We start from the raw sequence: 16,773 nt of genomic DNA on the forward strand, positions 1-16,773 counted from the left end.
AGGAAAAACACACCCCGCCTGCGCATGTTGTTGCACACGCACATTCATACATAGTGGCTTAATAGTGATAAATGTCTTGGAGCCCATAGGTTCCTGTATGAACCAGTGGTCGGGATGCTCCTTAGCTGTGCTGCAATCCTAAAGGGATCCAAAGCAGCTAAATATACATCGACAGCCATGTACCTCATTCAGAGCAGATGAAATCAGGGTTTGGTCAGGAAAGAGTGAACACAGTGGGCAGGGTGTGGCGGCTCTTACTGTTCAGGCACTGACAGCCAGAGCAGTAAGGTCAGAGGAGAATAGATTCTAAATATCACCTAGAGCACAGGGCAGCAGTTACAGTAGGCGGTGGGCCAGAGTAGTATAACATAACACAAATGTAAGTGTAACAGCTGACATATTAAAAGCAAGAAAAGATTACAGCAATCTTTTTGTGCAACGAGGTCACACACTGAGCGAGAATCACAGATTTAAGTGGAGTAGATCACAATGTAGGCCACAGATAATTAGCTCTGAACAAGCTATTTCTGCATCCTGTCAAAGATAATAATATTTCAGTCAAACGTCAAGACTAGCAGGGCTGAAAATGTTTGACTTTTTCGCTTTTGCAACAAGTATCTCAGTCAGATTTTGTTTACTGCTTAAAATCTCACTAACAAGGATCTAAGCCTTGATCTGTGGGTATTTTAAAAAGGCAACCACCTAAAGTTTGATGTCTGAATGTCATTCTACCCAGACATCCGGCCTCTTAATCACTTTAAACTAAACAGTGTCAAATTGTAAGGCACCTATTCAACTTTAACAGGAACTGATTGACTTTTACAGCAGGAAACTATGACTCCAAAGTGGTTTGTGTGCCCAAAGCATTTGCTCTGCCCAGAATAGCTGCTGAGCAAACTGTGCAACCCTCGTACACACAGTTGTTGCAACAAGATTATATTAGGAACACAGGAAATGTTGGAATGGTGTTTGCATTTAATAATCATTAAAATGGGATCTTTACCAGATGGAGTTTTTGTGGCGCTCAGCCCGCGGGTCCCCTCTGGTAGCATGCTCTTCATCCTCTGAGCCTCTTCGGGATGGTTGAAACGGAAAAAGGCCGACTGACCGAAGCACAGCATGCACCCTGCCAGGGGAGGCGGCCATGGACATACAAAACTTTATTTGCTGTCAACATCATTCATATCACAATAAATCTACAGCAATAAAACTGGACTGTTGTTAATCTATGTATTTTTTCCAAACATTATAATTTAATTTAGATCTTACAACTTTATACTTTTTACAGACCACTGCATGTGTCCTACAGTATGCAGACCAATTCATGCTTTCCTTTGTCAGTAATCGGTGCACTGGAAGGTGAGTGAGGTGTGATTGCAAACCACCAGATGAGGTGGTAAAATAAAGATTTCTTTCTTTTTTGATGATGAAATGCCGAGTTTGAACCTCCTAAACAAAGTTTTGACTTGTTAACTAACATGAGCTGACTAGTTCAACTTACATGTAATTAACCGGTAAGTGAAATCAGCTCCTCATCAGTAGCTTGCATTTCTGGAGTCTTTCAAGAATCCCTGATACTCCTGAAGTTTTGTACTGATATTCCACACGAAGTTTAACATGTAGCTGATCCTTTAGAGTCCATAGACCCGCATCGTTGTTCCTTATGATGTATAAACAAAGCCATTTCCTCCATTTACGAGTACTGGTCTTTTTCAGTTGTCCTTTGAATGAAGCAAAGCCTGAAGTATTCTTGTTCAGCAGCTGCTGCCTCCACACATACCGGCTTCAAATGACATTTTGGTATAGCTGCTGGCTTGGATCTTATAGAGAGGGGACTGAGGGGGGTGGGACTGTAATGTCTTTTTTTTTTTATAGCAACTATGCATGTTACCGGAAGGGCTTGGAATTGTTTTGTCATCATGACGCCTGGCAGTGTTTTTATCAACGTAGCCTTAATTTAGACATTCGGATACTCAACATTTTATTTTCTATTGCGGCTCTGCAAAAGCAACTGTTTGCCCTACTCAGTCTGTCACCATCAGGTTTATATTTTGTATTTTGGTAAAACTGGTAAACAGGGTAAAGAGCAGTTATTTTAGTTACTTAAGCCTGTGACGGTGCTACCTTGAGTAAGCCGATAAGGTTTGGTGAGGCGAACGCCATCTGCTGAGCACTGGTTTCCACATGGGTACAAGGTGATGTTGCCTCCCTGGTTTTCAATGTAGCAATGCTTAGCTGCGATGCCGGGGCCCTGCAGGGGGATATCTGTCCCCTCACTGCCCAGCGTGGTTTTCCCTGCAACAAGAAAGAAAAACATCTGTCAATAATTTTGGAGAGTCATGTGGTTCGAAATACATTAGTAAAACATTCTTAGACCTGCAGTTCAAAGCCAGTGATGATGTGAGTTGAGTCACAAATGGAACCAGCTTATGAACTCATGTTAAATAACAGGTGTAGGCCTCAGGAGGTGTGTTTAGCCTGACAGATAACAGGGATCTCATCAGTGGAAATTAATACACCCATCTGCTGACCCTGGTGTGTTGTTCTTAGGTTATCAGTTACATTTTGTCTGTAGGTACAGTAAATATAGCCTGACACAAACACATACTATATTTATATTTTAGCACAGAGGAAATGGAGCACACACACACACACACACAAATCCCCTCTTTTCTCTGGGGTGCCACAGCCTCTCCTCTCTCTCCTGTGAAATGTTAAGGCTCGGGGGAAGACAGAGACAAATGGTGCAAGGAAATCACAGGCAGCATTTGTAAGTGTGCCTCAGTACAAGTAACAACAACACGCTCAGAAGTTAGTGTGTCATCAGTCACTGTCACTTCATTACTCTTGACATTCTGTGCTGCTTACTTATTAAAGAACAATTGCCTCACGTTTGGCAATTCCACTTAAGGAAGTGTCAGTAAAATACAGTAGACTCCACTTATGATTATAATTCTCGAGTTGAGACCCTAACTGTCAACCAAACACACAGATATATTCTCAAAACCACACACACACACATAAGGGTTGTGACCTTCCAGCAGTGGTAGTAAAGTGATGGCTGTGCTCAGGCGTCCACTTCCCAGGCTGACCAGGTGGGGGCGCTCTGCCTGGACTTTGAGGGATTTGCCTGTTTCAATCAAGTCGAGCGGAGTGCTCTGTTAAAATAATAAAACATCATCAGAGTTATTTTTACACAGCATAAGGATCTGTTTAAGACAATAGTAGTGTGTAATATTTGGATCTGTATGCATGAAGTAAACAGCGTGTCACAACATAACATATAGCATGTAATTAAGCCTGAGTTGGATTGCACTACAGGCCTCACCCAGTAATGTGGCTTTTTTTCTCTCCCATGAATAAGATTTACAGATGGACAAATTCTTATGTGTTGTACATGGCATTAGTTCAATAGTCAGCTACATTTTGTGATGCTGGAAATAAATCCGTGCACAACCCAGATGTCTGTCTGCAGCTGGGAAACACTGGGATCATTTTAATAGGATAATGACTGATTTTATTTGGCAAAGTCAGACGTATTTGTTAAAAAATAAAGAGTTAAAAATAAAGAGTTGTAGAAAGAAAGTCAGAAAAGTTAGAGCAAAAGCACACTTACATTACTACACTTATAGTCTTGTGCTATAAAACCAGATATGCTTGCTCTGAAAGCTTGCACTAATGGATGTGAAGCTGATATTACTGCTATGCTCCTGCTTTTAAACGCGTAAACCTCTCAGTAATGCTGAATAAAGCTGACTTACAACAGATGCTGCTAGTAAAACAAGTTACAATTTATCTTAACTTGTGTCTGCTATAAATAGTCAGTGGCACCGCAGGAAGAAATGCCTCACCTGTAAGACCTGGTGCGTTTGTCGCCCATGCTCCACTTTATTCCTGCTCATGCGGTCCATATCGGCTGGACTGGCAGAGTTATCCGACTCATGAAGGTCCTGAAGCGCAGAGACAGAGTGGCAGGGCATGAATGGGAGCACTGGGAATACTGCTACTACAGTTGTACTACAATGAGAACAGTGCTTTCCATAGAAGCTCTTCTGTCCCAGTTATAAGCCCATGTGACCAAACCATTGTACAGAGTAATTGTTTCTTCAGAACTAAACACAGAGCAATCCATCAAGAAAGCTGCTATTGATTTATGCCTCAGCCTTTAAAAAAAAAAAAAAAAACGTTCGAGAATGAGAGCAACAAACACAACAATAGCAACCACAGATTTTATGTGAAATGCGCTTTGGATATATAGCAGAAGGTTTGAGCTGGCTCTGCAGGTGCTTTACTCATCAGGGGTCAGATGACTGCTTCGTCTGGCTGTGGTGAGTCACCGTGATCTTACAAACAAACAGTCCAAACTGTCTGCAGAAACATGTTGCAGATTAGAGCCGGCTGTCTGCTCGTCTTCCTCCAGTCAGACAGGAGAGCTACAACAAGCCATGAGGACTAGACATGGCTCAAACAAACACGCACAAACACATAGGCAGCCCGGATGACTCATTCATATTTCCACTAAAAGCTCCCATCCGCATCTTTCACTATCACTTGTTTTGCCATCTGGGCATCTAAGCAAAACTAGAGTAGACGCAACTACCTTACTATCTAATGTCTGTTGTGTCTACCCGAGGATGAAAAGCTGCTGTGTGTCGTGCTTGACTCTTGGTTTTACATTTCAAAGTAGAGCTCAACGCCGCCAGTGCCACTGTGCTTGAATGATTCGGTTTAAACTCTGTGACATGTCTTGCGGTGTTTGTTATAGTGCACAGAAGACACGTCATTCCCACAGACACTTTTTTAAGGGCCTGAGCTCTTTGTCGGCCTATGTTGTCATCACTGATTAATTAAAAAAGATTTAAATATCCAGCGTGCTCCAAGTTTAGCTCACGGCGTTTTTACACAACAGGGCGTTCAGTCTGCGTCTGATGTCACTCCAGGCAAGGCTGCTGGGTGAAACCGCATACGTCTGACAATCGCGTCCAGTGTGCGAATCTCAGAGGACCCAGTGACACGAAGAACAGACCATCCCCTCTATTCGTCACTGACACAGGACCCCTCGCGCCTCTGCTGTCAGCCCCACTGCCTGTCAACACTGGGCCTCTTTGAGCCACGCAGTCAGACACAGGACAGGAGAGTGGGCAGGCTAATGTGCCTCTGTCTGCCTCACTCACACACTCACACACACAAACACATATGCTCCTGCTCCAAAAAGCCTCAGTAATTTAACGTACACACCCAGGCAGAGGAACAGTTTTAATGCTTGCGAATGCAGGCCCTCGCATAGTAACCTGTCATTATGGAGGCAGTTATGCCCTTCAGAGCTGCCACAAGCTTCTGAAAATAGATACTTGCCTGCCACACAGACTGGGCTGCCACTTTTAAAGAGAAATGACTTTGGTTTAGAGTGAACAATGAAAAATCAGAGGAATACACAGAAAATCTAACAGCTGGAATGATCAATAAAAAACATGAAATAAAATAGAGTTATATTACAAAGAGAAGATATTAGCCCAACAGTGCTGGTGAAAACAGCCAAGTGTTTACTTACTTCACTGACAGACAGGCAGCTTTTACCATCTCTTTACTCTTGCTAAGTCCAGACAAAAGCTGGGTCCATGGGTTTGCCTGACAGTTGCTAGCACATAGAGCAGTGTCCACATTATTGTGTATGTCTAGCTCCTTGCTTTTTTCATTCACTCACTGAGTTCCTCTGCTATTTCCCTCCTCCCAACCCCTTCTCCTGCCCATCCCGGTGCAGAATTACATCAGATTACAGTTACAAACAGTAGAGGGGAACCAGGCACTGCCCTCCAAAACATACTCCCAATTCTTCCATATTGATTGCTTCTCCTTTTTTTGGCAATTATGAGTAAATAACTTCACCCGAACATGCAGTTTCAGAACACTCCAGAATTAGCTCTGCACAGAGTTCACATCCTGCTGAGAGAATGGTTGAAATGTTCAGGCTCTCAACAAGCTTTCCATTAAATGAAAGTTCAAATGGACCGCACCGCCCAATCACACAAGGCGGGGCTGTCTCCTTAAAAGTGTCTATGGGTTAAGCAGGTGTTAACAGTCTAACCCATGCAGGAAATAACATAAAGTGTAGGAGGCGGTGATGGAAAAGACCTTGTGTCCTCTGACTTCCTGCTCTGAGCTCTGGACCGCTGATGCAACGAACTCCAAAAGAAGTGTTTCCACTCTGGAAAACTGTCGAACAACACTTTATGATAACGCTAACTAAATGGACGACGGTGGATTACAATGCTTCCACTGTGTAATGATGGAGCAGAGCGATATGAAAGGTCCACAGGAAGTGAGCGAACACATGTGAGCATCTTTTCAGACATCCCACAGGAACTATTTGGCTTACAGACAAACACAGAGAGAGTAGAAGAGAGTGGGAGAAAGCCTCCACTATTGATCTCTCAAGGCTTTTCCCATGGTCGGCGGCCAGAGAGTAGAGGGAGGAAGTGAGACGGATGATGACTCACTGAGGAGAATGAAAACAAACAAACAGAGGCAGCTTAGTAACCCGATGGACTGAAGACTGCAGAGGTCTGCAGATAAGGTTTGTGTTTTGAGTCCTCAGCGATCATGTGGAGGCTACAGCTGAGGGGGTAAAGTTTACTAAATGACCTTTAAATGGTGATTACAATGGAAATCCCCATATAGCTGTTCATCCATGTGAACAAGCAGATGGAAGTGATTTTTAAATACAATGCAGTCTTTATTATTTAACGAAATGGAACATCTGAAAGATAAATGGTGAATGCAGTTATCTAGTGGGCCAAGGAGTTTCCACATATCTTTCTTTAACAGAATAGATAGCTGCTTACTTACTTATATAGATAGGTACCCAAGTGGATATCAATATATTACTTTAATCAAGGAGCACTACCATGAAGATAATCTAAGGAGCTTGGAAAGAATAAACCTTTCACCTCTCATCTGAGAGGCTTCTTCAGTTCTGCAGTTGCCATGACGATAGTAATAATTATTAAAACATAGACTAAAGACCATCCATCCATTTGCTTCCACTTATCCAATTCGGGATTGCAGGAGCCTATCCCAGCTGCCATGGTGCATCAGGTGGGGTTGACCCTGCACAGGTATGTCACATGGCTAAGAAAGAGAGACAATCAACCATTCACACCTATGGCCGATTGACAATCAGTAGTTAACCTAACCTTACTAACAGCATGTCACTGAACTATGTAAGGCAGGGGAAAAACATTGCTAACCACTGTGCCACCATGCTGCCCAGTACCACAGTGTAATTCTCATAGAGGAAAGTATATAAATGAAGTCAGACAAAGCAGGTAAAGTGGAGTTGGTGGGGAGGTGGGTTGCAAAGTAGCTTGCAGATGCACAAAAGTCCAGGCAGGCAAAGCAAGTTGAAGATGAACTTTTCAGTCTTTCTGAACTGTCTGCAGTGATATCTCAGCCTGGCTGTGAGCACTCTGAGATGATAATAATAAAAGTCCAAAACAAGCTATGCTGTGAGTGTGTGATTTCCCACAGATACTGAACTGCTTGTCTGGTAGGAGGTTTGGATCAGTCAGCTTATGAACCCTGCAGTTACACACTGTGAAACAGATGTCTGCAGGTCTCTGCAGGATGACATTAGGCTGCAGGTGGAAACAGTGAAGATGGCAACAATTATGCAAGTGGGGGCTCAGGCAGTCAACACTCATGCAGGCTGTGTAGGAAGCTTGATGAGAAGCAGCTTACACATAACGCAGATTTCATTGCCTTAAATTGAGGGTCTCACTCTTTACTTCCTCTCAGACCAAGCATCAATCCTACCCCTTCCCTTAACACTGACAGGACAAAACAAAACATTTCCTTTTAGACAAACCTTAACCTAAATGTAACCTGTAATTATTCTGATGCCACATGTTGAGGGGTTGGCGAGGCTCAGCTCAGGACAGGAAATACTATCCAGAAGGAGGCGGTGATCGTGGAGCGATCACAGAACATCTGCAGCCCAAATTGTTTGTAGAGTTATGGGAAACACCGGGTCTCATTTTTGGAATAATATCAGAACATTGCTGCTGTACAGTAATAATGCACACACACAAGAATGCCATTCAAACCTCCTGATTGGCTAAATTGAAACAAATCCAGTCACACTGAGAAAAAACAGTACCAGCTCAAATCATGTGATTAGTCAAATGATGCTCAGAAAAGGCACAAAGCCAAACGAACTAGTGAACAACAGGAAATTAGAGACATTACCGCAAAAGAGTTTGAGCTGCCCACAAAACCAATGGACTGTCTTCACGCGTGACATCTGTCCACTTGTCTTCTTCAGCTTTTTTAGTATGTCTGTATGGACTCATCAGATACTTATTTACATGTAAACAAGCAAAGTTCCCTCATAGCAAGAAAGCTATACTCACTCAGGCACAATTGCACCTCACTGGCATGTCGGAGAAATACCTCACCATACTGTTATTTCACCAAAGACAGCCTGAGAACTCTCTCCCTCTCTCTCTCACACACACACACACACACACTAAAGTGTCCATTCAGAGCCACCTGGGTTTGGCTCCTATTTTTCTCCCTGTCAGATGACTTTCACCTGCTCATGCCTCCCAGTTAAATCAAAAGCCTGCCTTTAAAGATAATGCAAAGATGCGTAACCTGCCGCAAAACCCTGGTGATGCCCTTCTGTCTTCCACACACACATACAAACACTCAAATAAATATTTTTGTTTTCCCATACCCAAGCTCGAAAGGAACATCTCCTCTTCTGCAGTATGATTCAGTCCAAAGATTAAAAACACAAGACAAGGCATCCTCCCAAGCTTTCATGTGAAAAGTCTTCCAGTTCTTTTCTCGAGCATCTTCGCTGCTGTTGAGTAACGTTCAAAGTGAATGTTTCGGTGTGTCTGAACATCATTGTAGCAGATCCAACCCCCCTCTTTCCAGCCCTCTTTTTTTTTCTCTTCCCACTCATCATTCCTCTTTCCCTTCATTAAGCAGGTCCTTCTGTGTCCATGTATAACTTTGTTTCTCACAGATTTGTTGCTTATACCAAGATTTTCTCATGTTCAGACAAATATAGTTGTTTATTTCACAGCAGCTTGAGTACATCTAAACTCTATTACTTTTCAGATGCTGTATAAACAAAGATTACCCATGAACTTGGAAAAACCCTTCTTTTCAGTCTAGATATTTGCTTTTGTTCCAGTCACAGCTTCACCAAACTGTAATTAACATACGAGGTGTTTTGTGGATAATGAAAATCAAAACTTCAAAACTTGCAGAAGGAAAGCCAACAAATTCCATGAAACGACCAAAATGACTGTTTTACCAGAGATCTTTTTTTGTTGTTGCCACAAACAGCTGAAAAGAGCATCACCAGTAAATTTAGAGACTGTGAAAATGTCAACTCAGAAAATTATAGTTATAACAGCCAGTGGACACCGGGGTTTTTCCTTCTGAGCTGGAATTTTTAGCCTGGATGTTGGTGTTGGACACGTTGTCAAGCCCGAGTAATTGGTTCAGCCTGTCCTGGGCTCGGCTCAAACTTGGTGCGTCATGCTGCTTTTGCCGCTATAAAGCACTCAAAGCAGACTGAAATATGTCCTGTGGAAAGGTTACGGGTGAGTTTAGCTGCACATGACTGAGGTTTAATGAGAAAATACGTAATCCATCCCCACCTCTGATATAAAACAACCAATCATTTTATCAGTTATGGATCCCACAAAAGGATTAATTATGTATTATAGCTGGGCATATACTAATGACACTTTAAAATAGTGCTTTGCTGTGTTTTTTCAGATGTCGTACTATTTTATGTAACAGTTGAAATCCTTTCTTTCCTCCGTGTTATGAAATGGCTTATGGTGCACATCTGTCAGCACAGACAGTGATCTGTCTTCAATAGTTGTTAAATAAAAACACATATGGACAACAATCAGTTTATGCCACAAGTCATTTTGTGAACTTTTTCAAACATCACATGGTGACCCCTGGTGGCAGCATTTGGGAATTACACTCAAGATGTCATGTTTCCACTGACTGAAAGTTTGGTGTAATTTCTGCCAAATGCTTTCTTTCCTTGATGGGGAATTAAAGGTATTTTGAGCACTTTGAAAAGCAGAATGAACAACTGTCTGTTAGCAGGTGTCTTGTTGTGATGCACTATTTGAGACATCTTCAATCAATGCTCATAAATGCTTATGATCTATGGCAAAGATGTCAAACTCATTCTGCAAGCCAACTTTTGTTCCAAAGAAAAAGTGTTGTTAATTCACAGAAAATGTCTTTTTTTTTTTTTTAAAACTGTGGATTGTAAAACTGAAATTTCTATAGTAGATAGTGTAAAACGTATGAAAACACAGTTAAAAGTACTAAATTTTCACCCTTCTTCACATTTTCCAAAGCTGTCCAGTGAGTCGGACTGGAGTCTGCTGGGTCAGTTCTGGCCCCGGGCCTCATGTCTGTCACCCCTGATCTATGTGGAGATAATTTACTGCCTAACATCTAATTATTCTGTGCTTCGGAATAATGAAATATATTACTCAAATTATTCCTCAGTGGTACGGCTGCTGCACAGGAGCTGTGCATACTGGGTCAGACGTCACTGTGCTGGTAAACTGCAGCTGCCGGTTTCTTCACATGTAACGAGGAAACACCTGGAGCTTTAAGGAGAATGAGCCGTTGGCATGTTTTTCAAGCTTTAACCACACTTTGAACAAACAAACATATTATTCAGGTCGCTCATACGCAAAGATAAAGGTGGAAGCAAATACAAAACAAATGGTAAAACACCCCACCTTAATTCTAGAAATGGGTTACTAGAGCTCCAATTTCTCAGGCATATACCCAAGGAACACTAATGCAGGATAAAAAGAGCATGTATGCAAATAATCTTCCCTTCCTAATGGGTGCGTTTCACTTTACAGTGATATTACTTATTACTCCAAAAATATAGTCATTGATTGAGGCTGTTAGGTCTGTTGGTCATTGTGGTGCAGGAAACCCTTCAAAATGGATACAAATTTAAAACTGCTCTGTGCATATGAACACTTTTGAGAGCTGAAACTCAGATTAGGGTGAGTTATTTGTAGCATGTTATGCTTTAGATGGAAATACGCAATACATATAATACAATATGCCTACACAGATCATTATTTCAGCCACAAATGCATACTAAAGAGCCCTTTCTGCCAAACCAAAAGTAATTTGTAATCAGTCACCACAAAAGCTGCTCAGTCATGCTACTAATAAGGTGAAATGCAACCGGTGTTTCAGGCTCTGGCCCATGTACCTACAGTAAATGTTGATAAGTGGAGGCCATTTTTGTTTTCCTTGTTTGTTGTTAACCGCCGGTCATGAAACAAAGCCCTGTGGTAAATGAATAGTGTTATATTACAACTCTCGAGCTCACGGTATAATCAGTGGGGTTAGAGACCACCAGTCTGAAATTCAGCTCAACCGGCCAGGCTAGCAGGTCTCCAAAACTAGCAAGTAGCATCGATTAGCCTGAAATCAGCAGAATACATCAGTGCTTACAAAACAGACTTTTTATTAAATAAAAATCATGCGAAAGGGGATGCAAGACAGCAATAATCAGGAAAAGTTGCTCTTTCAATTAGGAGTGGGTGGCCCTTAAAAGGACCGTTGGGTGTTAAGAGTTATTAGCTAGCAAGCTAATACTCCTGTGACTGAGAGGAGGCCTTCTTTCCCGCTTTGCCGGAGCTCGGTGCAGACTGGCCGGTCTTCTTGGGCAGCAGGACGGCCTGGATGTTGGGCAGGACGCCTCCCTGTGCGATGGTCACGCCACCGAGGAGTTTGTTCAGCTCCTCGTCGTTGCGTACAGCTAGCTGGAGGTGGCGAGGGATGATACGAGTCTTCTTGTTGTCTCTGGCAGCATTGCCGGCCAACTCCAGGATCTCAGCGGTGAGGTACTCCAGGACCGCGGCCAGGTAAACTGGGGCCCCGGCGCCAACTCTTTCTGCGTAGTTTCCCTTGCGGAGAAGACGGTGGACACGGCCGACGGGGAACTGCAGACCGGCGCGAGAGCTGCGGGTCTTAGCCTTGGCACGTGCCTTTGCTCCAGTTTTACCTCTTCCAGACATCGTTGGTTATTTAAATAGTTCTTCGGAATCGAACCACAGCAGTCGTTGGTTTGCTAGTGATGAAGAAGAAATCGCAGCCTCTATATAAACCTCGCGCTTTGTCCCGCCCTAACCTGCCATTGGGTTTTGGAATAAAAGTGCTGTTATCTGATTGGCCCTGACAGAAACGTCGTGCGAGAAAATTAATTACTATTGGTGGATCTCTCCTGGTTTGTAAACAATCACGATGGAGTCTAAAAGGAAGACGCACGGTCGATTGGCTGTTACTGTTACTGCTTTCTGTCAGTGGGTCAAAAGTAAAAAAGGAGGAGCCAGAAAGCCAATCGATTAGCTTCCCTCCAACTTTAAATTTTTTGGCGCGCAGACCAGCTCTGCGGTAAAAGTTAAATGGAACATTTAACCCCCTGATGTGTGTGTATTGGAAGCCAAGCTTCGTACGCGCTGACCAGTGCAAAAACCTGGACGAAGTATGACCACGTGGCAAATAACATCGAAGATCTGTGTGCCAAAATGATTAAACTTTACACCAAAATATAAAGCTGTTTTTAACTAATAATTTAACTGAAGTTAAAAAAATACAACATTATTGTGTACCAACAGGAAATGTTTCTAGATTTACTCATTGGTCAAATGTTCCCACCCGTCCATGCATGTAATAGTTATACATACACATTTATTTCGACTAGTGTGTCTACATAAGTGAGTTTCAAGTAGACCTTTTTGTATTCCAATTGTAATACCTATTCAGAATTCCTTAAATATTTCCCCTAACAAGAATCTTATTAATAAATAAATACATCTAATACTAAACAAAATCCAAATATTTTTAACAATAAAAACTAAACTGAAAACCAAACCGCTTCAAAAAGAAGCTACCCTTGAAAGAATAAAATGCTGTAAAGGGGCTCTCATCTTATGACCATCGGTATGGAGAGGCCTGCAAGACTTTGGAAAACTACAGGACACCATCCCCCACTGCATCCAAACAAAGACCTATTGACCTGAGTGTCTTCTACTGCAGGTCTGAGAGGAAATGTGCTCTTCTCAAACTTAACAACAGCAGTCCCCATCTTTATCATCCTCAGATATTTAAACTAAGAACAGGTTTAATAGCCATACAGTATGTGAGTGCCTTACTCTGCACTATGTGTCCCGTGTATAGTTTGGTTTATATGCCATGCACGTATCTGGTCAGACCTTTTTTAGCTAATCATGCCTGGAACCACATTTCTTTTGTGCACTTTTTCAAGTAAATTTGATTTTGATGAAAACATATAACTGAGAGCCAGCAAGCAGCATTAGCAGACTAAGCAATTACTTGGGGCCCCCACGCTAGCAGGCAACCCCCACCCACCAAGACCGCATGAAATGTCACACAAGACAGGCTAATCGATGTATATTTTGTGTGTGTGAAATATCAAAAGTAATTGTAGAAGTGAAAGTTACATATTGTTACTAATATATTAGAAGACTGGTGCCTTAATGCCATTGGTTTAATCATTTTCACTGTAAGAGCTGGGTAAGATACTAAACCCAAGTTGTTCTTCGATGTATTCACATGTGTCTCCAAAAGTTTAAATTCTGTTCATCTGGACGTAGCGTTTTCAGTGGGAGAAACATTTCATCACTCATCCAAGTGACTTCTTCAGTCTCAGCTAACTGAAGATTTCCCCAATCTTATAAACCAGGGGTGTCAAACTCAAATACACAGTGGGCCAAAATTCAAAAATGGAACGAAGTTGCGGGCTAACATTAATATTTATTGAAAAAAAAATCTTCCTCCAGATTTAAGAGTGAATCTTTTCTTATGGACTCAAATAAGTTTTGCTGGAAAACTGAATATGGAACAAGCAAAGCTTAATACTAAACAATATATATATTAGCTGTATAATACCGGTAGGCCAGCTCTAATAGTAATTTGGTATGGCTTCGCGGGCCAAATGTAATTAGGCTGCGGGCCAAATTTGGCAGAGTTTGACACCTATGTTATAAACAGTACATCTGCATAATGACTGAAACCAGCCCACTGAAGGAACAATGGGCTGTGAGGTCAGTTCCTTCATCATTATTATGCAAATTCTCATGACCATTGATCAACAACCACTGATTAAAGCCCACTGATCAATGGCCATGGTTACCATTCACAAAGAGTTGGGGATAACACAGGTATGTCTACTAGGAGGCTGAAGGGTAGCACTATATATTTATAAACAATCAAAAACAACAATTTATTTCCAATTTGTATGGAATTTATTTCTGTAAACATGGTGTTTTAGGTTGGATTAAAGGACTGATGTGATGGTAAGGTGTCCGCTGCTCTGCTTTGAATATTGGTAGGCTTTTTTTTTTTTTTAAATTTTCACAAGAATTGCTACTTCCCCTAGAGTTTTGGCCACCCCAGCAATCAGAAGATTCCCTATGAGCAAGCATTTAGCGACAGTGGGAAGGAAAAACTCACTTTAAAAAGGAAGAAACCTTCGACAGAACCAGCCTCAGGAAGGGACAGTCATCTGCCGCGACTGGTTGGGGTGGGGGGAGTGAAAATTAAAAAAAAAAAAAAAAAAAAAAGCCAAAGTGATAATTATTGGAGCAGCTTAATTAATATTTCCAGTGTAATTTGCTGTTAATATCCTTTTCCAACCCCAGTTTGTGTTTTTATCACTTTTGTCCAGGGTGGAAGATGCCATGCTGGAGATTGACTCTGTATGGTTTTTCAGTGTTGATACTTGGGAACCTGTTGGAGAGGCCAGGGTTGAAAAAGGGATGCCGGAGAACCTGAGAGGGTGTTATCCGCTGGTGTGCATCCAAGGCCAACATCTCTTTAGTTAGGCTGACAAATAAGCGTTGGCCATCTTCTGGTCCTCGTCTAAACAGCATTATTTGTTCGAGGTCATCCAGACGTGTCAGTTTTATGTATCTTGTCTCCAAAGATTCATATCCTGTCTCATATTTAAATTGTTGGCTGGTCTTAAATGTCCAGCGTTGTTGGTTGTAGTTGTAGTTGTCTTTTGTGAAATAGTCTTCAGTGTACACGCCAGGATCGAGAACATGATCTGGCGGCTGACCCTGAGTTTCTATGATGAATTTCAAAACTTCATAATATTTTTTCCAGGGTAGAGTGGCACCCCTGTACCAAGCTCCACAGCCACCAGCCCCAGAGACCACATGTCACTTGCTTCATTGTAAGGAAGGCCAAGCATAACCTCAGGTGCACTATAACCAACTGTCCCCACACGGTCACCAGGCATCACTGCAGACACAGGACATGCGAGGCCAAAGTCTATAAGTCTGACTTTGACTGGAGACTCATAGCGATTTACAACCATGATGTTTCCAGGTTTGAGGTCAGCGTGCACTATTCCCACAGAACCCAGGTGGGACAGAGCATTTGTGAGTTGACCTAAAATTGGCCTGACTTCGCTTATGGGGAGACGCCGATTATTCGGGTCCTGTATGTAGTCCCACAGGCATTGGTCTAGGAGTTCAAATTTCAGGCAAACCCGCTCTCCGTCGTGGAAAAAGCCGTTCCATTGAACAATGTTGGCGGCATCTGGATCCAACCTTCTCAGCTGCTCCAGAATTAAAATTTCCAGTTTTGCCTGTTGCAGAATATCAGGGTCGTTCTTGTTCACCTTAATAGCCACAGCTCGGTTGGTTTTGGTATCACGGCATTTGGCTACAATACCAAAGCCCCCTTCTCCAAGGAAAGCCTCTACCTTGTAGTGGTTTCTCAAAATGCTCCCTTCAACTATTTCAAGCACATCTGAGCTGAAGGATGGGCTGGCTGACGTGTGGATGAATACTTGCTGAGAAAATTCAACCGAGTTTTGAAAACTGCAGTTGATTTTCTCTGATCTCTTGCATTTCAAGTTTGAAGGGTGCTGAAAGACCACAGGGTTTTGTGGTCTTTCAGCACTCATGTCAATGCAAGGGGAACTCTTAGGGTTGAAAAAGGGATGCCGGAGAACCTCCGACGGTGTTATGCGCTGGTTTGCATCCAAGGCCAACATCTGTTTAATTAAGCTTACAAACAAACGTTGGCCATTTTCAGGTCCTCTTCTAAACATCATTTTAGAAGACAAAATCAACAATGACTTATGGCAGGGGTGTCAAACTCAAATACACAGTGGGCCAAAATTCAAAACTGGAACAAAGTCACGGGCTAACATTAATATTTATTGAAAAAAAAAATCTTCCTCCAGATATAAGAATGAATCTTTTCTTATGGACTCAAATAAGTTTTGCTGGAAAACTGAATATGGAACAAGCAAAGCTTAATACTAAACAATATATATATATTAGCTGTATAATACCAGTGGGCCAGCTCTAGTAGTAATTTGGTATGGCTTCGCGGGCCAAACGTAATTAGGCTGCGGGCCAGAGTTTGACACCTATGTTATAAACAGTACATCTGCATAATGACTGAAACCAGCCCACTGAAGGAACAATGGGCTGTGAGGTCAGTTCCTTCATCATTATTATGCAAATTCTCATGACCATTGATCAACAACCACTGATTAAAGCCCACTGATCAATGGCCATGGTTACCATTCACAGAGAGTTGGGGAATGGCTGCAATTATAGCATTATACGGTGGTAAAAGATGTACCGTTAGGCCCCTCAATTCAGAGATGGTCTTTCTCTGTTCACGTAAATGGCCTCCTTGACTCCCCGC

General features: G+C 42.2%; 2 protein-coding genes across 3 annotated transcripts in view; both read right to left on the bottom strand.

Moving 5' to 3' along the window:
- The window catches only part of phldb1a (pleckstrin homology-like domain, family B, member 1a), a 31,304-nt gene extending 22,428 nt beyond the window's left edge, over positions 1-8,876 (bottom strand). Inside the window, exons 1-5 of one of the 2 annotated variants that reach the window (XM_080866270.1) lie at positions 8,735-8,876; positions 3,852-3,950; positions 3,035-3,158; positions 2,125-2,295; positions 1,004-1,126 (exon numbers count right to left, since the gene is read on the bottom strand). In XM_080866270.1, coding sequence (XP_080722396.1) covers positions 1,004-1,126; positions 2,125-2,295; positions 3,035-3,158; positions 3,852-3,911 — 478 coding nt within the window. In that variant the 5' untranslated portion in view covers positions 3,912-3,950; positions 8,735-8,876. The remainder of the gene's footprint in view (positions 1-1,003; positions 1,127-2,124; positions 2,296-3,034; positions 3,159-3,851; positions 3,951-8,734) is intronic. The other variant, XM_080866271.1, reaches the window with a different exon arrangement.
- A 2,652-nt stretch (positions 8,877-11,528) lies between these two features.
- On the bottom strand, positions 11,529-12,167 carry h2ax (H2A.X variant histone). The gene has a single exon (XM_080866529.1). It carries the CDS (start codon positions 12,096-12,098, stop codon positions 11,670-11,672), a length of 429 nt encoding a protein of 142 aa, XP_080722655.1. The 5' UTR covers positions 12,099-12,167; the 3' UTR covers positions 11,529-11,669.
- Between the last annotated feature and the right edge of the window lie 4,606 nt (positions 12,168-16,773).

Source organism: Rhamphochromis sp. 'chilingali' (assembly GCF_963969265.1).
Source record: "Rhamphochromis sp. 'chilingali' genome assembly, chromosome: 19".
Lineage (NCBI taxonomy): Eukaryota > Metazoa > Chordata > Actinopteri > Cichliformes > Cichlidae > Rhamphochromis > Rhamphochromis sp. 'chilingali'.